At 36.9% G+C, this 24,356-nt stretch overlaps 1 protein-coding gene across 13 annotated transcripts in view; it reads right to left on the bottom strand.

The window, feature by feature from the left end:
- Window positions 1-24,356, bottom strand: part of CFAP54 (cilia and flagella associated protein 54) — a 297,940-nt gene that overhangs the window by 111,271 nt on the left and 162,313 nt on the right. For all 13 annotated transcript variants that reach the window (XR_012005901.1, XR_012005898.1, XR_012005899.1 and 10 more), the window contains 9 exons: window positions 22,652-22,804; window positions 20,246-20,440; window positions 18,313-18,400; window positions 17,799-18,005; window positions 15,596-15,662; window positions 13,649-13,831; window positions 10,695-10,781; window positions 5,591-5,713; window positions 1,671-1,724 (listed from right to left, as the gene is read on the bottom strand). Coding sequence is in view for 9 of the 13 variants with exons in the window: in XM_072773183.1 (XP_072629284.1) it covers window positions 1,671-1,724; window positions 5,591-5,713; window positions 10,695-10,781; window positions 13,649-13,831; window positions 15,596-15,662; window positions 17,799-18,005; window positions 18,313-18,400; window positions 20,246-20,440; window positions 22,652-22,804 (1,157 nt within the window). In the remaining 4 variants the exon portion in view is untranslated. The remainder of the gene's footprint in view (window positions 1-1,670; window positions 1,725-5,590; window positions 5,714-10,694; window positions 10,782-13,648; window positions 13,832-15,595; window positions 15,663-17,798; window positions 18,006-18,312; window positions 18,401-20,245; window positions 20,441-22,651; window positions 22,805-24,356) is intronic.

Genomic DNA, 24,356 nt, shown 5'->3' with positions numbered 1-24,356 from the left:
TGGAATAGCATGAACAATAATGGAAAAGTAGTAAGATTACATTTAATAAAAGGTAGACATAATGCCTATCAAAATTATGGAAGATAAAACTAAAGCAATATTGAGAAATGTTTCTCAAAATTATTTAATAAAAATAGCTTACTTCATGAAACAGAATGCTGTTTCCTAGCATTTAAAAAAAAATAAAACTATATGCACCTGTCTCTCTACATTGATAAACAGCTGGTTGTGTGGACACCTTACCTGGCTGTAACCTCTTAACAAGACTGCACGACCACTCTTCTGCTCTAATGCTTTCTAGTGGACAGACTGACGACACTCCTTAGGTTTTAAAAAATTGTTTTTAAGATATTTAAATGTTATGCAATGTGGATGGAGCTAGAGCATATTATGCTAAGCAAAATAAGTCAGTCAGAGAAAGACAAATACTGTATGATTTCACTCATATGTGGGATTTAAGAAACAAAACAGATGAACTTGGGGGGGGAGGCAAACCATAAAACAGACTCTTAACTCTAGAGAACTGAAGGTTGCTGGAGAGGAGGTGCGAGGGGGAATGGGCTAAATGAGTGACAGGTATGAGGGAGGGCATTTGTTGTGATGAGCACTGGGTGTTGTATATAACTGATGAATCACTAAATTCTACTCCTGAAACTAATATTACACTACATATTAACTAACTAGAATTTATATAAAAATGTGAAACAAACCAAAAAGATATTTAAATGCTACTAGGTTATCTAAAGTTTAAATCCCAATCATTCAATTACTGACAAGAACAAACGTATGGAGATGCGCAGTCTAGTCCTCTCTTTGTAAAGAACACTGGGATGTTAGAAGACTTTTTTATGAAAATGTCATATGAAAACCTTCCATTAGCTAGCACTACAGTGGTAATCATAGTGCAGTATAAAAAATGTATCAAATCAATTAAACACCTTAAATTTATACAATGTTATGTCTCAATTTATTGTGTCTCAATAAAAGAACATTTTAATTTTTTTTTATTTTTAAAGACTTTATTTGAGAGAGAGAGTGTGTGAGAGAGCACGAGTGGTAGGGAGGGGCAGAGGGAGAAGCAGACTCCCCACTGAACAGGGAGCCCCTACGTAGGGCTCAATCCCTGGACCCCGAGATCTTGACCTGAGCCAAAGGCAGATGCTTAACTAATTGATCCACCCAAGTGCCCCCCAAATTTTTTAATTTTATAAATTTTTTTTTAATTTTTAATAAATGAGAGAAAACAATTGGCTGAGAGGCAGTCTTAGACTGGGGAAAGGATGTCAGTAAAAGCAGTATTAAACAAGTGGACTAATAGCAAAATACACAAAATCCTTTTCTTATAATCAAAGTCAGCCATTCTTGTCTAGATAATCAAGATAAATATTAAAATTAGATACTTAACATGTCCATACACAAAATTAATACACATTCATAATTGAAACATTTACAAGTAATAATTGATATTTGCTCAATTTGAAAACCAGATCATTTTGGGTCCAAACCTACCCTGACCCTCAGCCTTTGGAGATAAAACCCCATTATTAGAAATAGAAGAGTATTATGTAGCAGATTTTCAAAAACAAGAGTTACTCCTACCAAATAGATTGAAATGACTCAAAATTAGCCTTGCTAAATATCCAACATTTATAAAATATTGTTATCCTTACCTGAATATTTTCTTTACTGGTAAGAGGTTTTCCTGAGTCAAATGATTGAAATATCTGCCAATATACAAAACATTAACTTCAGAAACAAAAATATTGTTTATATGAAACCACTAGTGTGTTCTAAAAGTATACAATTTTTATTGTAAAAGTATACATGCTTTAGTCAGAAAAGACAAGAATTACACATAAATCAACTTCTTTAGGTTGTCAATGTTAATATTTTGATGCATTTAAAAATTTTACATATGTGTGTTTGTATTCCTTTTCATGAAATGTTATATCAGAATTATTTTTCCATGCCATTAAGTCATTCGTAAGCCTCAGGTTTATAGCTAGGTGATATTCTATCCTATGAACGCACCATAATAACTTCTTTCCTTTTGTTACACATGGAGGGGGACTAATTCCCAGTTCCATCCCATCATTCACCATAGTTTAAATAACAGGGGTGGCTATTTTGTTTATTTCCAAATATCCCCTTTGGATAGATTCCTACTAGCAGAATTGCTGGGTCATAAGAGTATTAGCACTGAGTATTAGCATTTAGAAGAATCTTTGCCAGTTTGAGGTTATTTAGAAGAATCTTTGCCAGTTTGATGTTAAATCATTTTACTCTTCATAATAACTCTTTTTGTGGTTCTTTTCCTTTGTGGTGAATCGACCTGTTATAGGTTTGGCTCTAAATACAATGTTGTATTTGGAAACATTCCATTTATTTGCCAGAGAAGATGGTTGTACCATCATGTAGGGTGCATTCCTTTCGGTACAGAAGGCCCTTTTTTGAATATGTCAATACTGATACCCCACCCACATCTCCTCAGTCACCTAGAAGTTACCAGCAGCTTCTGTGGGTAGTTATTCACATAAGGACGGTATCCTACTTCAAGTACCTTTGCTTGCGGGCCTTCTGTGGCCACAGGAGTGTTCAGAAAAGGCTAGAATTACAAGGAACAATCCATTCCAATAAGCACAAGATTGTTCTTCTGGTCTTGCCCATGTAGGGAACCTCGTTAATTTTCTCTGTGATGGTTCTCCTCCTTCCCTATTTGACTCCCATGGACTTGCCAATCTCCTTGAAATCACCTCCCAAATATACTACTTGTTCCCAATTCCTTGTCTTAGAATCTGAGGGATTTGGAAGACCCCTAAACCAAGATATCACATACAGATCTTACTAGAATACAGTATTTATAAGTGTTAATTTTTTCCCTTTTTGAAGATATTCTTTGTCTTCTCTAATCCACTAAAAATAATATTTACTAAATATTTACTAAAAAGTAAATAACTGAATCCAGGGGAAGACCTTGGGTGATATAATTGGGAGAGTTGATGATGGAACTCTATATTTAGTGATAAGAGCAGAAATCCAGTATGAGTATCATGTTAAAAGACAGAGTTTCTTAAAAAGCCTATGGAAAGTCCAATAGTAATCTGTAAGACTTTTTCAGTTACTTCTTTTACAACTAAAATCTAATTAATTAATCCTTTCTTTAAATAACTAGCCTGCAGCCTAATAACATTGGCACCTATTTTAATCATAAACCCTGAACGCATTTCCTCTTTTAATTACACTTTTTAAATTCCCAATTGAAGTTGAAAAGCTTCATATTAACTTTGAGAATACAAAATTTAGAGTCACAATCCACTGAAAGACAATTCACCCACACTTTGCTCTTATGAAAACTAGTTAATAAAAATGAAGTTTGGAAAAATTAGTTTCAGACTCTTTGCTTTAGTGAAAGTAATGAATATTAAAAACTCTCTTGTAAAAAAAAAAAAACAAAAAAACAAAAAGACAACTCTATCTTGTTTCTCATTCTACCCAACTGGATTCTCTTTTCTTCTCATCTTCCTGGACTCTAAATGTGGATGACCCTAAGTTCAGTCCTCTTGACTTCTATTTTTCTCTCTCTACTTCAGCTGATTTCATCCAGTCCCATGATTTTAAACCTCTATGCTAATGCTCTGAAATTTACTTGGATCTCCACCAGTGAGACCTCTTTTCACTCCTTCCCCATTATTACCCTAACCACTATTAACCCAATCATGGTCATGACTCACTCACTCTATTTGTAAAGATCTTCAACTAATTTCCCTATTTATTCCTATGTTCTATTCTCCAAACAGCAAGCAAAGTGGTCCTTTGAAAAGTAATTCCTACCCTGTCACTCCTGTGCTCAAAACTCCATAAGGTTTCCCATCTAATCTACAGTAAACACCGGTTCCTCACCAAGCCTTATGAGGTCCTATGTGACTGCAGCTCTTGAATCCCTAACATCTGCTCCTCCTATTTTATCAGTCTCACTTGGACACTTTGGTTTTCCTCAACCACTTTTTTCAGGCATCCCCCTCAGAACCTTTGCCCTTGCACTTCACTTCCTCCTAGTTGTATGGTTGTTCCCTCAAATCTTTCACCCCCAAAACTCTGTTATTAGAGAGATTTCCCAAACCATTTTTAATAAAATAGCCATCTACTGCCCTGATCACTCTCTGTCCCCTCAGCTCAGCTTGACTGTCTCTCAAGGTACATCATCACCTGACATATATTTATTTATCTGCTTAATATGTTTGTTTGTCTTCTTCACTGGACTGTCCAATAGTAACATGCTTCCAAAAAGTCAATAACTCCACTTATCTTTTTACTGGTGTATCCCCATAGCTAAAATAGTGCCTGTATTCAGTAAGCACTCAATAAAATATTTAAATGATTAAAATATAAATTTAGTTACATAAATCCAGGTAAGAAGATGAGTTAGCTAGCTCATGCCAAGAAAATGAACAAAAAACTAAGTGACTCCTCCTGTGTCTAGATAGATTGATATAGAAAGAGACAGAGATGTATATACATACACACACAGACGTCCCTCTTAGGCTTATCTGTAGATAATCTCATGCTTACCCAAGTACAACAGTTATAATGCTGTAGCAGTCACGCTGAGAAAGGAGTGACATTTTAGGGGAATATACTGAAGTAATGAATGCATTGTATGCATATTTAATGTCAGCTTATACAAGTAATTTTCAAGACTGAGAGCCTATTCCCCAGCTTCTTCTAGGTCTTCTAAATTTGTTTTTTTTTTTTTTATTTTTATTTATTTATGATAGTCACACAGAGAGAGAGAGAGAGGCAGAGACACAGGCAGAGGGAGAAGCAGGCTCCATGCACCGGGAGCCCGACGTGAGATTCGATCCCGGGTCTCCAGGATCGCGCCCTAGGCCAAAGGCAGGCGCTAAACCGCTGCGCCACCCAGGGATCCCAGGTCTTCTAAATTTGAATCCCACCAGTATGTACTGTGTTTGTCGGTCTCACTCCTTATGTATACTGTCTTCCCCAGGAAACTGACTTATTACCTCCTTTACTGCTGGATCACAAGGGTCCAAGCACCTGCAAGATCACTCAGAGATTCCCATGAAACCCCAAACAGGAAAATAAGAGCTCACTCTGATTTAAATAGAAGCACCAGTATTCATTTTCAAGAATGTTTCAGTTATCTAATTTACAAATACAATTTGAACAATACATGTTTAACATTTTGGTATAAAGAATATAAATCAAAATATCCAACTAAAACATGAGAAGGGACTGTTTTGACTAAAAACATTAGCCAGAAATTGTAAAATTAGATGCCAAAAAGTCTAAGAGGTGGCGTCCCGATGCATCCACTGAGACCATCTGTAACATAAAGACAGAATTCCACTGTAAAAATTGACTCCAATGCCATACTCCTCCATATGACATCCTTCCCTTCTAGAAGAATGAAACCTTGTAAAAGCCTGCTGTTAGCTATAAGCAGGCTTAACAAAGAGGCTTGCAGTACTAGAGACTTTTAAATACATTTTTGTGGAAGCATTCCCCAAATTTGAGGAATGTAGCCTTCAAAAGGTAAAGAAATGACTTTGAATCAAATCAGCAGATTTACCTTCACTTTTCCAGTAGCCTTACAGCCAGCGGGTATTGAGGAAGGCATGTTTTTTCCATAAAAAATCTGGGATATCTCATAAAAGGCTTCAGAAAAAAATCCTAAATCTGTAAGGACTTCAATCTTTAAAAGAAAGAAAAAAATGAGATTTTAAATTAAATAATTTGTTTTACTTAAAAATAAAAATTTTAGAGAAAAATCATCAACTTGCTGAGACCCAAAATTTCTGCTTGATGTAATTGGTAATGCCTTATAAACTAATGCTTGGTAAACACAGTGGATGGAGATGTATGTGTTTGTGTGTAAGCTAGTTTGCATGTGCAATGGACCAAGAAGCTCATAAACAACAGCAGGCAACTGTTCAAAACAATGGACATTTGTCAGATGTGGCTTACTTCATCAGAACAAACACAAAAATATGACAGGCATGGAAGAGTTAAAAACAATAATTGAATTTGTTTTTTGTTCCCATGGTGAACTATGACTTAAATGAAAAATAAAACAAAAACACCCCTGATGTTCTGTAATACTCTGAGGAAAGTCAAACCAGGAGATGAACTCTATAATGTATCAACTTAGAAACAACTATTCATTTTGTCACCCATAATTAATGCACACTGTCAGTTTTAAAGACATATCCTTAAAACTAATCAGTTGGTAACTATAAATTGTACATTATTTTGAATATTATCCAGCAGGACTTTCAATCAGTAAATTATGGGGAAGAAAAGTTCCTGAACAAAAGTTGACTATTCATTCGTTTAACATGTTTATTGAGCACCTCTTATGCACCAAACCCTCTTGGATGTTACATTCCTTCCATGTGTATATTTACTTAATTTAAGTGATACATGAAGATATATACACTGTATTATCAAGGTAGAAGATATTGACAAAATGAAACTTTCAAAGCTCCAGTCAAGAAGGACTTCTCTGAGAAGATACTCAAGAGAAAAATCTGGGAATGACATGAGAAAAGGATATGTGAAAATTTGCTGAGAGGACTCAAGTACAAAGGTCATGTGGTATCACGAGCAACCTGGGGATGTTGGGGTCCTCAAGGAAGGTGGGAGGAGTGTGGAGAGAGAGAGAGCAAAAGGGGGTAAGAAGGCAGGTATGAAGGTGGCCTGTAGACCAGAATGAAAACCTGGAATTTTATTCCTTGTGTGATAAGAAGTTATTGGAGAGTTTGAGCAGGACAGGGCCCTAACCTGACCAATGTTTTTGAAAACTCCAGTGACTGTGAGAACAGAGAAAGTTGTGCAAGCAAGGAATGAAATACAAAATAGGATGAAGATTATATATATATATTACACACACATACACATTTATTATCTCTTTTCCTTTAAGCACTGCCTTAGGAATCTTACGAGTATATAAATTTTAAAGAAATAAAGTTAGGAGGAAGTTGAATGTGACAATAATATGAAAATAAAGCATAAAAGGTTAGGAGAATATTTTCAATGCAGAAGAGAAAACCACTTGTCTATTGAATTCCACACTTTGATTTTTGCCTATAATACCTTGGGCTCTAATCTCCCAGTGCTGAATAATAACCAAGTACACATTAGGGAATCCTAGGAGTTCTTTTAGACTTCTAGATGAACATTTTCTCATTACCCCTTGGAGGAAATGCTGTGTGAGGTTTGTCTCCTCTGATCTCGGCTGTGAGGCGGCTGTACATGAACAACCTGTAACCTCTAGGGCTACCACTGTTTTGGTTTATCATACCAATTTGGCCATTTGAAAAAGCAATGGTGATAACAATGAACATGTATTTTCAGAAATGACCAACAGTGTGAACATAAACAAGCCAGATAGAAAAAAAATACCTTTAAATCAACTCTTCACTCACACAAATACAGAAGCATCAGTACCCTTCCCAGGAATGCTGGATATGTTGAGACTAATAAATCTTTCAAGATGTTGGCAGTTCTAAAGTGAAGCCAGACTGACTGATCATAAAGAGGTCTTAAAGCTTTCCCTGAAAGACACTAGGGCACAACAGAAACTTAGCAGCGTGATCTACTGCTGTTTGACTTGTCAGAAAGCATTGTTTGCTGTTTCCTGACTATGACTTTTCTCTCTTCCCACTCACTGACCTCAGTTTACTTCCTAAAGGTCAGGCAAACTCTACTCAAACAGGCTGTCATTTCTTCCTCTGTATGATGCATCACTTGCCCTTTTTCATTGCTTCTGTCAAAACCCTAGTTGGGTGTTCCCGTTCATGTGCCAATATGATGCCACTTCCAACTCACTTTGCTCCTGACACTGTTGCCATGATACATCTGATCATGTTCTTCTTCTGACCAAGATTCTGCAATTCATTCCACCTCTCAACCCAAGGCTGCAGACTAGAGTCCACAGTTGTTCACTGGCTTTTAAGCTAGCCCTAGTATGAAGAGTCGCCAAGTGCTAACAGTCCAATAAAACATAGCCATTTAATCAAAAGCTTCATTCCAGATAATATCTTTCAGTGCTTCCCTGGATCTCCTTCTGACATGCTACCAGTGGTCACTGTAGCCATTCCCTGCTTCTCTTGCCTCTAAATGACAGACCAGAATAAAACTGCCACCCAATTCTTATTTCATAATCTCATTTCTCTCACAGCTCCTCTTCCACACTATGCCTTAGTTTGGAATTCAGGACTGGGCCCCATTCCCAGTCACGGACATCATGGATCACAACATGGATCTCTGGTATTCTCATATGACCGCCCTCCTCAAAGTCTCCTCTCTGGCTTCACTGAACCACTCCTGCCCCCTTAACAAGCCAATACTGTCTCACCTCCAGATGTTTTGCACTATTGTCTGTGAAGAATGTTCCCTTCTTCCTCTCCCCTGCTCAGTTAGTTCTGCTTTCTTCACTAAATCTTACCTACTTAGTAAAACCAAGAGACCCAAAGTCATTTTCTCTTTTCCAAACTCTAGAAGACAGTGCTCATCATACTTATTTGGAACTGATCAAGTGGTAAATGCACCGGTTATTGTCTTGTGTGTACATCCTGTCTCTCTTCCCTATTTTCACTTTATTGAAAGCAATGACTACGGGTTACATTTCTTTCATTAGAGTTACTAACATGGTGCTTTTATATAGGAGATACTCAAGAAATGTTATTTTAGCAGTAAAGCAATAAATGTTTACCAAGTATCTTCTAGGTGAGTTCCTACTAAACATTAAGGAAGGGGTGGACAGTAGGCACTTGATAAATGTCTATAGATTTTAAATGCAATTCAATAATTAATTATGGAATGTCAGTATATGAATTTATTGCTCAAGATACAAGAGAGAATTAAAAGATGAATAAGATTTAGGCTCTAACTTCAGGAACTTTGCAATCTTGGACAGAGCACTGCTTTTTGGGGTTTTAAGGATTTTATTATTTATTCATGAGAGACAGAGAGAGAGAGAGAGGCAGAGACATAGGAAGATGGAGAAGCAGGCTCCCTGCAGGAAACCCGATGTGGGACTTGATCCCAGGACCCCAGGATCATGCCCTGAGCCAAAGGCAGACGCTCAACCATTTAATCACCCAGGTGCCCAAGTACTGTTTTTAAAAGAGAGAGAGAGAGAAGTTATATGCAGCTTTTAAAAAGTATTATTGGCAATCAAAAGCAGGATAACTCTTAAAGAGTTCAGTAAGTCAGAAAGAATGAGGCAGAAATTTTCATGGCTGATAAAAAATTACTTATTCCTGAGTTCAAATATATTCTCTTAATAATTAGCACCAGAATTCTTCTTAGGAAAAGTATTGTCTTTATTTAGAAATAGAATGTGATGGACTATTTGGGTCTGAAATCACAGGCCCAAGGGCAGGGTCCAGATGAAGAGAGGAGTTCAAAGGGAAGTCTAATTTTCCCTCATTAGAAAATAGGAAAGATATGGGGTAGAAGGGTATACAGAGGATTCCCAAAAAGGGAGAAGGAAGGTTAAGTCAGTACAATGATGGAACCACTTACTCCCAATTGCAAAAGGAGACTATATCTTGTCCCAATTCTACATTCCATAATGCTCAGTTGGTAGGCTGAAGTTGGCTATAGTGTGAATATTTGCACCATGGAAACTGAAAATGCTACAAATCAGAGCTTTTTGTTTAGAGTGACATCTGAAACATTTACCAGCACACAGCTGATTAAGCCATAGGATGGGAGGAAAAGAATGAGGTATCGGCTAAGAATATTTTAAACTCAGAGATGTTAAATATTCTAAATATTCTATTTTAAATAGAATCCTAAATATTCTATTTATAGATTCTAAATATTCTATTTTAAATTGTTTGTTTTGCCTCAACTTAAATTTTCCTGTGCTCCAAATTTTCACTAAGTCCAGTATAAAATAAAGACCTTGGGTGACTATGCTGTGTATGTTTATGTGTAAATGAGTGAGTGCGTATGTGTGTGTGTGTGTGTGTGTGTGTGTGTGTGTATGCATAGAATGTGGATTAGGACTGAATTGCACATTCAAGATGAGGAGGTACAGAACAGGGAGTAATCTGCTGGATATTGAGATGATTCACGCACAGAATGAACTCAACAGAAATGAGTGACTCTGACCATAGCTCACTAGGAAAAAGGCAGAGAAAATGAGGTGCTTGAGCTTCCCCCTCCACATGGGGTTCAAGCCAACTTCACATGGATCATGAAGGCAGAGAGCCTCACCTTACTCTTAGGTGACAGAATTAGTTATAATTTAGCATTTGCCTGTTTTGTCATTTCAATTGCCTGTATAATGAAAACTTCTCACGTATTATGATATACATGAAGATCCTTAGCAAAAAAAGTTCACAGAAACTTCAGAAAATGGACCATTATTGTTTCCACCTCAGGAAACCAATATTCCAGAAGTGGTGATTTCCAACCTGTCTGATGCTGGGCAAGCCTTGTCCCTAGGTGTAGCTGTTCCTCATTTTTCTGTGGCTTAAGGATAAAATGAGATTCTAACCAGTTCTATCTCATACTTTATTATAATAATGGGCACATTTTTTTATATCAACACAACACCATGTTATTACCAGCGTATTATTATGAGTATTAGAACCAAGTTAGTTTATAACAGTATCTTTACAATTCAAGAATATCAAACATCTTAAAAGTTTGTGACTTACCTTGAGGATTCTTGCTTCTATATTTCTGACTAGGTCTTGGCAAATTCCAGAAACAAAATATTGGTACAGTGCAAGGAGAGGTAGAACCTACCAATGGTAAAAACATTGTTTTGATTTAAAACATGTTTTATTGAGTTAATAACCTAATAATAAAATGTAGCCAAATATTAATGTAGGGGAGGTTATGTAAAACAGCAATTGATTTTGCCATACTAGGAGACTATACTGTTTGCTGTAAGTGAAATGATCTGCCTAGCATAGATTTCATAATCTTATAAGAACTCAAAAGTGCTATCAGGGGGACTTGTAGATGCCACCTGGTACCCCCAAACCTAGGTTTCAAACCTAGGTTTTAAGCATGGAAAAGTGAAAATCGAATCAATTATCTTCCTTGGAAAAAATTAATTTAACATATATGCATGAATCACTGAGGCCTATGGAAACACTGTAGCAAATGAGCTATCAAATAACTGCAAAATTTAAAGCAAAGGAACTCATAATCATGTCCCCTACTCATTCATCTCAATGGAAGCTGCTATTTGTCTTCAACTGGAATATATCAGTTTAAAAAAATTTATAATACGCCCATTATGTGTCAGGCACTGTTGAATGACAACAAAATCTAAGTTCCTGCTTTCACAGAGCATATCTTCTACTGACTATCCAAGCTTACTCTTCACATAATATTTTTATTTTCCTAGGATTAACCCCAAAGTTCCACTCCTCTTGAAATCTCATGGATATGGGTGAAGGCTTACAAACTATCAATATTTCAGTTGATCCAGTCATTATCTAGCCAGAGTCAGGTGTTGAGGGGACAGGTGTTTGCCTAGACTTCTGATCAGTTTCTGATCTCAGCTGAAAACCTAAGCTTGGTTCACACAACTGGGCCCTTCCCCACTAAAGGGAGATAGAACAAGGAAGAATATTGGGATCCCCATTATTTAGCAAACTATTTCCCATTATTCCACAGCAATGGGTCTGCTAGCAAATTTTGTATGTGACAGCAATCTCCTTATCCATTGGGCTTCTTCTGGAGGGTAGTGTAGTACAAAATAGAAACTGTTTACATCTTGCAGGTTCAGCTAAGGAACCTCTAAGTGTCAGTCAACTGGCAGCTGCTAATGGCAACAGCTTTTGAAATGGTCTTAAATGATTTCAAACATAATACATTTTCTTACAATTATGCACTACAAACATAACACAGTATCTTTTTCTACAATTAATGCAGCACAAAACAATAAGAGTTGGCTATTATCTTTAAGATTGTTTCTTTTCTTTAGTGAGAAATAAAAACACACCACTTTATTGCTGCCAATTGCTCAATTATTCAGAAAAATGTTCTCAATTTCTTAAGCTTCAGAGAAAAAAAGTCTCATTTCTTTTCCAGTGCAGTGATATGTATTATATATGAATATAACTAGGCAGCTAAAGGTTACCCAGGGGATATAACTATTTTCTAAATCCAAAAATGAATCCCCTTAACAATGAGAGGAGCACCATTTTGTTATCTTTTCATAGTAAATAATTTCTTGCCAAATATGCCAAGTGTTAAAAGCATTTATCAATCTCTTTAACATATGGCCTTATAATTTAACAACTCATATCAAAGGACAACAAATATTTTCAATATAAGGAGAGAGAGTGAATTTAGAAAAAGAAAATAGAAAACAATATATGAGGGGGTGGAAGAAAGTAGGTATGAAAATTATAGAAGAAAAGGAAAGAACCAGAAAAAGAAAGAAAAGGTATTAAGAAGCAAACGTGGTGGGGGAAAGATACAAAAGTAGAGGAAATAGTATATGGGAAGAAAATAGGAGAAATAAAATAAAAGAGAAAAATACAAAATGACCAACAGGTAGAACATACTAATCTATTTTTTTAAAGCAACCAACTTCAAATTTATGATATATACTGTGCTTTCTTCCCCCAAAGGAAGAGAATTGTATGAGGGTTTTGAATGTCCTACGATATTAGGAAGTACTTGTTTTTTATTTCACACTTTGAATCTGTTGTTCACTTAGATGTACCCTTAACAGAGAGAAGACCAGAGACACAAAGATCAATTTATCTCAACAAAGAAATATTCTTTTTTTTTTTTTTTAATTTTATTTATTTATTTATTTATGATAGGCACACAGTGAGAGAGAGAGAGAGAGGCAGAGACACAGGCAGAGGGAGAAGCAGGCTCCATGCTCCGGGAGCCCGACGTGGGATTCGATCCTGGATATCCAGGACCGCGCCCTGGGCCAAAGGCAGGCGCCAAACCGCTGCGCCACCCAGGGATCCCAAAGAAATATTCTTTCTTTCTCTTCCTTCCTTTCTTTCTTTGCTTGCATTTATTTATTTATTTATTTATTTATTTATTTATTTATTTATTTATTTATTATTCATACACACAGAGAGAGGCAGAGACACAGGAAGAGGGAGAAGCAGGCTCCCTGCAGGAAGCCCAATTCAGGATTCGATCTCAGGACCCCGGGATCACGTCCTGAGCTGAAGGCAGGAGCTCAACTGCTGAGCCACCCAGGCATCCCTTTTTTTTCTTAAACAAAGAAATAGTCTAATAGTTTTGGTACTGATGTGAGCTCCATGACTTAACACAGTGAGTTACATGTGCACTAGATTCCTTTGTTTGAGACCAGTGAAATAGTCTAATCAATTTCCCCAACTGTCTCAAGAAGGAAGAAAAAAGGATAAAGTAACAGAGTAAGAAAAGAACAAAATCAAACACACATTAACTTTGTATCCAAAATGTAGTGCAACCAGTGATGTCAAAGATGGAATATTAATTAATATATTTTATCTTGAAGTACAGGTTAAGAATCCTGAATATAGAGTTTAAGAGTTAAACAAGACCAACCAAGAACACATTAGCAAAATTTGAACGCTGGAAGGTATAAGGCAGAAATACCAAAGTGAATTAAGATTTATTGATTTTTCAAGTTACTTACTATTAAATTTTGCTTCGTATAGTGCAGTTCACGTATAATGTAATACAGACTGGCAACTACAGAGCAAATGTCCGCCCTGTATCTGTCTGAGAAGAGCTCAACACCTGGGAGAAGCTGAGTGATTTCATACTGAGCATAGCAACGTTCAGCTTTGGGGTGTGGAAGTGTGGTTCTAAGCAAACCCTGAAAAATGAAAACAGGTGAAATGAAGAGCTATGAGTTGCATTCCCAACACTGAAACAAAGATAAGTATACATATTACTTCCTAAAATGCTTTGTATATGCCTAGAACATCGTATCAATGGTACTTATCATTAATGTTCTCATTATGGTTCCCAATGCTTTCATCACTCAAGATGGGCTTTTTAAATTCCATGGTGGTTGAATACTCTTTATTTTTAGAAGAAATTATCACTATACTATCATTTGTTGGGGTCAATTTTGTGTTGGACACTATTTGTAAATTCTTTATAAACACTACCTCATTTAATCCTCATTTAACCTAACCCTAGAAGGAAGGATTATTACCTCACAAATTACATAACTAGGCTTAAACAATTAATTTATTTGAGGTCACATAGCAAATGGTGGCAGAAAGAAGATTCAAAGTCACATCTATTTAAATGAAAAAAACAAAAAACAAAAACCTGTGTTCTTTCCACTATACCAAACAATAAGCAGAGGAGATCTATTATTTCAGAAGTCTAAATCAAGCAGAGTTAATTCTGAATTTTTAACTGAATTAAGTAAAAAGATGAGTTGTTTAATTTCACCAATATTTCTTAGGTAATTTATATGACCAACATTGTATCTGATGTTGGGAAACAAGATTGATACACAAAACTAAATTTTACATTTAGGAGTGCTTCTGATGTTATCCTAAATAATTAAGTGCATTATAACATTTTTTTAATGTATATATCTGAAAAGAATTTTAATCAGATTGTTCTCAAAGTTTTAAGGTACCTACTCTAAAATACTCTGCAATTGTTTACATTTTGAATTTTACAAATCTGCTTTAAAAATCACAAAAAAAAATTTTTAAATAAACCTCAGCAGCTTTTATTTTAGGTGTAGTATTACTAAAAACTACATTCCCATAGTAAGCAAAAATTTAATTTTTAAATTACTTCTTTTCTAAAACATAAACAGCATTATCTTCAAGAGCAAGCAGTATCTGACAGTAAAGAATGCAATATAAGGAGTCAGGTTCAGATTGTCATTCCCTTTACACTCTTGCCTCTTCTACCTCCACTCTTTTAAAGCACAGGCAAGAGGTGCATAGAACATAATAAAACTGAAAAGTCTGGCCTTACATCCAGAAAAGGCTTTTCAGAGAGTTTATCTAACCAGATTTAATAAGCTATCAGATACCTCTGATACACAGAACATGAGTGTCCACCCTTCAAAGTAAACAGAACCTTTAGTAGATTGCAAAGGCCACGGCTACATCCCTGTATCTCAAAATGTGTTGTATTTCAGATAAAAGCTCCTTTCTTCAATGAAGTCAAACCAAAATTCTATAAGCTGCCAACAATCTAGTTCTGTAGTCTTCAACTTATTTCTTGCTTTCATTATATGGTATACTTCACGTTGTACAATCAAACAAAACTTTATTTAGAGATGAGGTAACCTGAGGCCACCATATGGAGTCAAACAAACTGGCTTCACATCTCATTAACAACACAGTCCTACTAATGATGAAAGACTCAGTTTCCTTATCTGCAAAACTCCTTCCAGAGTCTGAAGGAGAAAGAGATTCTGCTAAATATTCAAGGTGAAAAAACCACAGGGGTTTAGCCAGTGAAGGAAAGGTGGACTCATGATTTCTCATCAAGGTCTGTGCTATCTTCCTACCTGTGAGATTTATGACTATGATAAACCACTGCACTTCTTTTTCCCCAACTGAATGGTCGCTACTGTAAGAAGATATACATAAAATGTTACCTGAAAGAGTAATGCAGACAAAATGCAACAGTTGGTTCTCTTGTCAACCTCCGAGATCTTGGTAAATCTAAGTAAGTATCACAAAAATAAATGGATTCATGGACAATTTTCCAATAATACTTTTATATAAATACATCGCTAGTACAGCTTTTCCAAAATTAAAAGACTTTGTGATTCTAAAAGTGCTATACTCTTATATAAGATCTAGAACATAAAAAAACATAAAAAACAAAATGAAATATCACTGATAATCCTACCACCCAAACATGACTGCTGGTAACATTTTAGCTAATTTCCTTCTAGATTTTTTTCCACTTATAGAATTTTTTAAATTTTCTCTATAGATCATGATACTATGCATGCCTTTGTCCACCATACCCTATAGATAAGCTAAAAATGTACCTGGAGAGGTGAAAGAAACCTGTACCTCTACTCCTTCTACTCCTTCCATACTTTTTAAATTTCTCACATTATTCAAGTCTTTAAAATATCTGTCAGTGCTAAATAGGTATAAGACACTGTGGCAGACTTTCACATATGTCACGTGTTATAGGTTACATGTAGTAGGCTGAATAATGCTTCCCACCTCCTGCCAAAGATATCCATGACCTACTAATCCCTCAAACCTATGAATATATTGCTTTACATGGCAAAAAAAAAAAAAAGAGAGAGAGACAGCAGATGTGATTAAAATTAAGGTTAGTTTCAATGTAATCTCAATGGTCCTTATGACAGAAAGGTAGGGGAGTCAGCCAGAAAAAGAGAGGTGAACACAGAAGCAGAGGTCAGGGAGAGAGGAAATGGGAGAGAGAAAGAGGAAGGTAATCCAGACTGTTGATCCTGAAGACAGAAGATGCAGTCATGAGCCAGGAGTACAGGAGGCCTCCAGAAGCTGGAAAACACCAGGAAAGTGATTCTTCCCTAGAGCCTTCAGAGGATACCACAGCCCTGTCAATACACTAATTTTAGGACTTCTGACCCCAATAACTGTAAGATAATAAATCTGTGTGTTTTAAGCCACTAATTTTGTGGTAATTAGTTACAGAACTAGGAAACTAATACAGGATATATTATGAGCTAAATTATGCCCGCCCCAATTTATATGTTGGAGTCCTAACCCTCAGTAACCTCAGGATGTGTCTGGACTTGGAGATAGGTCCTTAAAGAAGTAAACAGGTTATAATGAGGTCACTAGGGTGGGCTTTTGTCCAATATGACATATATCCTTATAAGAAGAAGAGATTAGGACATAGACATGCATACAGGGAAGACCACAGAAGGACACAGCAAGGAGACAGCCATCTACAAGCAGGGAAAGGCCTCAAAAGAAACTAACCCTGCCAACACACTGATCTAAGTATTTGAGCCTCCAGAACTATGAGACAATAAATTCCCCCACAAACTGGTCCTTTGTTATGGCAACCCTAGCAAACTAATAGAGTATGTCATGCAATTCTTGCCACCACAGTTTACCAATGAGAACACTGAGGCTCAGAGACAATGAGTAGCGAGCCAAGGGTCCCAGAGTTAGTAGGAGACTCTTGAATTAGGCTCAAGCTGGCCTGCCTCCATACCGATCCCATATCAACTGTTCACTCACTCATTTGTTCATTCCACAAGTAGTTATTAAGTGCCAACTCCATGCCAGACACTTAGGATACACTGGTGAACAAGCAGAGATCTGTGCCCATGTGAGGTCCACACTCTGGGGAATAGGGCTGGGGTGGGGGGTTTTGGGGGCTCTTTTGTCTTTTAGTACATCAAAGCATATTTCTTTTAATAAAAAATCGACAGTATGTACATTATTTAAAAAAAAAAAAAAGAAAAACCAAGTTAAAATTGTGTGTGTGAGAGAGAGAGAGAGTGTGTGAGAGAGAGTAAAATTGATGGATGCCACCAGGGTAGACTAATAAAGCAGTAGGTACAAAACAGTTCCATGGGAGCTAAAAATGATGACGGATTTGAACTTGCTGAGGTTGAGAACCAGAGGATAGAGTAAAGGGTGGGCAGTGAGGGATTCGTCAGGAAAAACCCATAAGAGGGAGAGGAGATGATCATAGATAATAAGCATCACAAATAAGTAAACTGTCTACTTTTGTATGATATGGACACAGCTAAGAATCCCATGTGTCTGAGGCACGGCACTCTATATGGCACAGGGGGGCACTCCACAAAGGGAAGCTCACTCCATTGCCACACTCACTGTGCTATCTTTGCTGATATGACCGCTCCTTGCAAACATCCCCAAATGCCAACTTTTGACAGAAATTCCTCACTATAATCTTTGGAACCTGGAATTGAATAGCTGCTGGCATTGGTGAACGAGGTACCAAACTCTTTCCACTTATGTAGCACATCTTCTGATTTGAATATTTCATCAAGAGCTTGACACCAACATTTAAAAGCAGCCCTAAAAGAGAAACAGAGCATCAAGCAGCATGTTTTTCAAGATCTATGTCATTAAATCTATCTTCCAAAAGAGAAAACAAGTGCATTAAAGAAGTATTTTAATTAAAATGTGAGAGAATGAATCTATACCATTTGCTGCTTATAACTGTTTCAGGTAACATTTGATGAATAAAATGTAGCAATGGAATATTATCAAAGAACTAAAGTTTACGAAAGACAATATTTTTTTCATAATAATTAAAAATATTTTCAAACAAACTACCCAAAAAAGTTCTCCCTTGTTCTACTGACTTCCACTAAAAATTTACCTTTTCTTTTCAGCAAAGATGAAAAGGCTTCCAAGTTCATGTAATGCCTGAACTTTAAGACTTCTCTGATGGCTGGCTTGGAGAACATCTGTATTTTTAACCAAGTAAAAGAACAAATGTCAGTTCTTAGAAAATATCTTCCTCGTATTCTCAGGAATATTTAAATGGCATCATTCCTTAAATGTGCCAATAAGCAAATTGCAAGTGAATACTGCCTTCACAGTTCTCCTGATAATATACAGAAAGAAAACAAATGATACTCCACCTGAACACGGTGGAGAAAGTGATTGGATCTAAGAGATAGGAAACATGGAGAGAGTGGAATAAGAGTCAGGCAGGTGGAGGTGGAGTAGAAGAGAAATTCAGAAGAAGCACACTATAGAGAAAGGGTGGGGTGTATGTGGAAATGACGTGGGTGGCTGGACTATGGTTTTCTTGGGAGTGTAAAGAAGGAGATAGAAGGAGATAGTGAATTTCTGGTGGAGAAATGTGTACATTATTCTATAACGGATAGGAAGACTTGAAGTGCTTGTTTTTAAGCAGGAATGTGACAAGATCACAGTGTATCAAATTTTTCCTTTACCCAAATGCAAAAACAAGGGGGGGGCAGCCCAGGTGGCTCAACAGTTTAGTGCCTCCTTCAGCCAGGGCCTGATCCTGGAGACCCAGGACTGAGTCCCACATCAGGCACCCTGCACAGAGCCTGCTTCTCCCTCTGCCTATATCTCTGCCTCTCTCTCTCTCTCTCTCTCTGTCTCTCATGAATAAATAAATAAAATCTTAAAAAAAAGCACACCTTTAATAGCATCTAAATTTTGTTTTGTTTTCTGATAAGTGCATAAATTCAGAGATATATAGCAAAAACCAAACCAAACCTAACAGTGGTTTCTAATGAGAACAGTACTGACTCCTACAGGGTATTTTAGAAATCTGAGGAAAGTTTTGTTAGTTGTCACAAGAGGACATCTCCTGGCATTTTGTCGGTGAAGACCAGAGACACTGGATAGCCTGTAACACACAGAATCTCCCCCTACAGTGAAGAAAACAGTGAGAAACCTGTTTACAATTGCCTAAGTCTAATCTCTAACTTCATTTTTTACATATAAATAGGGCATTTTTGTATGTGTTCAAAATTCTCTGAATTTTTCAGAAATGCAACCATTCACTGTAGTGCTTTGTTTTGTACTGCACCTAGATTTATTAGCCATTTTAGAAAAACACCATCACTAAAATTAACAGTGCTGATAGCACTTGCAGCACCGATACAATAAAGCTGTTTCAGGCTGTATTTGTAGCTATGACATTCATGGTGATTCAACACACAGGATATGAGCCTCTAACTGCATCATTATACTTTCTAGTGCCTGAGCATTTAACTGCCACAAATAGATTATTTTATTATAAAACAATATTATTTATCCTTTATGTTATATTTAGGACATTATCTATTGTTTTAAAGAACATGTGTAGAGAGACTATATTAAATATACATTTTTTTCAGGGGGTAAAGGGGATATTACTAAATGTCTGTCAAAAAAAAAGGGGGATGTTGGGTCTACAATGCAGATTGAGTATATACTGCTGAATTTGTAGAAGAGCCACATCAAACAGAAGGACAAAGAAAGTGAGATTAGCTAGGGCAGAGCAAAAGAACACAACAGTGACCACTTTCCAACAATTGGTTCACAGATGCACTTAAAGGGTGATGAGCAGAAGAGTGGAAACCTCAGCATGCTGACAGCCCAAGTTGGGAACGTGGAGACTGGGAGAGACTGAAAGTGTTATCCCAACACTGTTCTGGCACTGCCTACAAGATTTTATGCTCAATCTCTTTCATCTGACATTTAAAGGTGGCATTTCAGGCTCAAATGTAAACTCAACATTAATGTCCAAGATGCTACTGAAAATGAATATATAATGAAATGAATCTTACCAATAGTTTTATAATAAGAGGAAATTACAAGTCCCAGTTGAGAATAGGGAAGTTTACTTTTCTCCACTGAACTAAAAACTCTGAAGTGTTCCTGAGAGAGGTTGGGGGGTGTTGGCATATGCATCTCTTCTGTCCCCAGGCAAAATTCCACCTTTCCGGTAGTAAATTTTGAATTGCTTATTCCTCCTCTATCTCCTAAATTCACGGAAAAAAAAAAAAAAAGAAATTTATTTATTTATTTACTTACTTTTTTTTTAGAGAGAGAGCATGAGAGCAAGTGAGGGGAGTGGCTTGACAGAAGGAAGAGAGAATCTCGAGCAGGCTCCAAGACCAGCATGGAATCTGATGCAGGGCTCCATCACTTAACCCTGAGATCATGACCTGAGCTGAAATCAAGAATTTGACATTTAACCAACTGAGCCACCTAGGCACTCAAAAAAGAAATTTAAAAAGGAGATAGAGGGGAAGCTGATGAGGAGGGGAAAGGTAAAAGAAATGGACAGGAAGAAAAAAGGAAAAATTCTGTGCATAGCTGAGATTTCTTTGCAGTTTGACAGACATTATTTCCTTAAATTTGGTATCTAGTATGATTTCTGAGGAACTCAGGTACATGTGCACGGGCTCTATACCTGTTATTGTGCCAGAAAGTAATGTTGAGGGCAGCCCCAGTGGCGCAGTGGTTTAGCGCCGCCTGCAGCCCGGGGTGTGATCCTGGGGGCCAGGGATCGAGTCCCACATTGGGCTCCCTGCATGGAGCCTGCTTCTCCATCTGCCTGTGACTCTGCCTCTCTCTCTCTCTCTCTCTGAATAAATAAAATCTTTAAAAAAAAAAAAAAAGAAAGAAAGTAATGTTGAAATAATGCTTTGCTTCTCATGGGGAATTGCTGGACGTTAACATGGTTTGGGTTTGCCTTTTTTTAAGGGCTTCCAACAGTAAGATGTTAGTCTGCCTCTGGGGCAGAGACCTCTGGGATAGAAGCAACACATAGTTAGTTCTGACCTAAGGAGGGAAATGGGAAAGAATTGGTCTCTTCATAAGATCAGAGAACACACAAGAAAAAAAGTAAAACTATTCTAGGGGAAGCACTCAAAAGCTGCAGAGGAAGAGAAGCTAATGTAGAGTTTGAAGTCTGTAGCCTGAGGACTGGGGATAAATTGCTGAGAATATTTTAATACCAGGTGAGATTCAGGGTGAACCAGTGTAATCCACTCTTAGGAATTATATTTGCTTTTTTTGTTCATGCCCTTAACCATTATTTTTTTAACCATTATTAATATGTACCATAATTGAAAGAAGTTTATACATAACATAGAAAGCTAATTTAATGTAATGTGGGCCTATAGACAATACAACCAAAAACTATGGGCACAGGCCATAGTAAGTGCTTTTTTTGGGGTGAGTAGGGGCAGCAACAAAAACAAATATAAATATATATATGTATACATACATAAAATTTGTCAGTGATTGTAAAAACAAGATTTGGTCAAATTTCTGAAATACGAGTTCACTGAATACTAGCATCTTAAGTTTACATTTAAATCTGTTTTTAGTAACTATAATTATTTTAAGTCTGTTAATTTAAGTTTATGCTTTAAGCTTATTTTTATTATTCCAATAAATTTGAACAGCAAGAATCACAAACATATATTAGGATTTTAAACAAATTTTTAATAACCCAAACATAAATAAGACAGGATTTTCCCCACCTAAATTTGAGTATATTCTTCCTCTCTGGGGTTACCACTTAACCAACTCAAAAACCTACTTTGATTGAGTTCACAAATCAATAACTGTTGAGAAGGAAAAAAACAAACTAATGTGATGTAACCAATGATAGTGAATATCTTGTTTTAAGCTAAAAGAAATCTCTAAGATCAAAATCTACAGTATTAATAAGAAGTCTTGTTGATGCTTATATTAAAATGCATCTATTTCCTCAACACTGATAAAGTAGGGCTTTGTTAATTGTTAATTAACAATTGTTAATTAACAATTGTTAATTTGTTAATTGTTAATTGTTAATTTGTTAATAGGTTCTAGTTAATTCAGTGAATCAAGTCATCTACTCATGAAAAAATTTTTTAAAAGACTATAGCACATACTTGTGAAGAGATGGGTAAGAATGTAGATGCACAGAGTCCAAAAAAATAACAAATGTTGTTTTTGTGTCTACTCAAGGGAGTATGCTAGTTTCACAGGAAACATAAAAGCAGATGAGTGAGACAGTCCTTGGTTGGAATGAAGTGTGTGAGAGAGGTCATGATCCACTAGACAAGAAGCAGCAAGTGAAGGGCAGCAGGACAGGGAGGTGGGGAAAGGAGGGACCTATGGCAGAATATGGTAGATCCACAGAATAGTGTTCCCCCCATAAATAAAGAGCAAGAGATATAGAGCAAGTATTTTACCTTGTGTCTGGGCAAGTAATAACAAAAGCAATTTTCTGCTGTGTCGGATTGATCTGTTATGATATCTGGATTTTTCCAAGGTCTCTCTAAAACATCTCAAAGTGTCTGTCACGTCCACAGGCACACAGACAAGCTCTTTGGCGTGGCTGTATTCTGAAAGGAAAAAGAAGAGTACTGGAGGATGAAATGCTGCAGTAAGCCAACTAGTAGCAAAAGATTTTCTAATTCAGAGAATCCCTTGGTTCCAAACTAAAGCTGCTAAATTCAAAGCCCCCAGGTCTGCAGCAGGTGTTTCAACGTTCAGATCAAATTTTTGTGGTATATTTGAAAGTTCTTTAAAAAAAGAAAAAAAAATTTAGAAAACTTTTGATTCCTATGAAATGCAAATAACTTTAGATCTTGCCAATTTTCCTCATGAAGCCTCCTACTTTTTCTTTTGCTGATCATAAAAGATGAAATAATCTACCCCTTTTCAGCAGCCTCTTCAAAGCAGAGGTGCCTTGGGAAAGAAACGAAAGTAGGAAACAAAGAAGCTTGGATGGATAAGTGCTCTCTTAAGAGAAGGGAAAGACAGGTTTCTAATATTGGATGATGCAAAGGAAAGGAAGATGAGGCCATAAAAGGGAGCAGAACTAAAAACAGTCCTGAGAAATGGCAGGAAAGAAGAGTTATTGGCAGCGAGTGGCCTCAAGGTTCCCTGGAGAGGAAGTGATGGTCCCTAGCACCAGGCTACAGATTTTCGGCCATAGACCGTGAAACAGTCCCGTAAGAAGGAAGAAATACAAGCTTCAGATAATTCAGAAAAAAAAAAAAAAGCAGGAAAAAATCACAAAGGAATTTCCTTCTTCAACAGGTTGAACAGGTGGATGGCCCCCTACTTGAGAGTAGCATGGCAACCTGCAAGGGAATGGGGGTACAGAGGTTAACAGGCATGCCCCTCTGCCCTCAAGAGGTATGGTCTAGCTAAAGAGATGAAGCATTCAGACCCTGGAGTATTAAACTCACATTAACAGAGAGTTCCTGGTGCCAAAATGAGGGCAAGAGAAATGAGAGATCAGCAACAGGGAGGAAAGGATGCTCAAGAAAGAGAGAAGATATGCTAGCTGTGTCTTGGAGGATAGGGAAGATTTGCTTGGGAAGAAGGAGGCAAGAAGTTTTAGAATAAGAACAGCTGAAACTCAGTGAGTACTTATACTACTTATACTACACCAGGAACTATTCTATATAATTTACTGTAACAAACTCATCAAATCCTAAAAACAATATAAAAGGTATGTACTGTTCGTTATATCCTCGTTTTACAGATGAGGAGAAGAAGGCATAGAGAAGTCTGGTAGTTTCTCTGAAGTCACAGAACCAGTTTTGTACAAGGAGAGGCATAGAAGCAGGAGTCAGGGTGGTGACTCGGGGTGCAGTGAGATGACATGGCCACCCCCACTGAACAAAGAGGGCTTCCCAGAGACCTGAAGCCCCTCACCCCTTAGAAAGTTGCCTTCATCCTTTCTAAGAGGAAGCACAGGAAGAGGAAGGGTTTTGAGCAGGTAGACACAACGCAAGCAGTATTTTAGGAAGAGCTAGCAGACTGCAACAGACAGAGGGTGGTGGCTGAGAGGCCACAAGACTGATACTGTGATTTGAACTCAACTAGGATGATAGAAATGGGAATAAGAAAAGGATGCAGGGAATGTTCCAATGTTGGAAGAGA

Source organism: Canis lupus, chromosome 13, assembly GCF_048164855.1.
Source record: "Canis lupus baileyi chromosome 13, mCanLup2.hap1, whole genome shotgun sequence".
Lineage (NCBI taxonomy): Eukaryota > Metazoa > Chordata > Mammalia > Carnivora > Canidae > Canis > Canis lupus.
The sequence above is the reverse complement of the archived record's forward strand: the minus strand, read 5'-3'. Positions and strand labels throughout refer to the sequence as shown.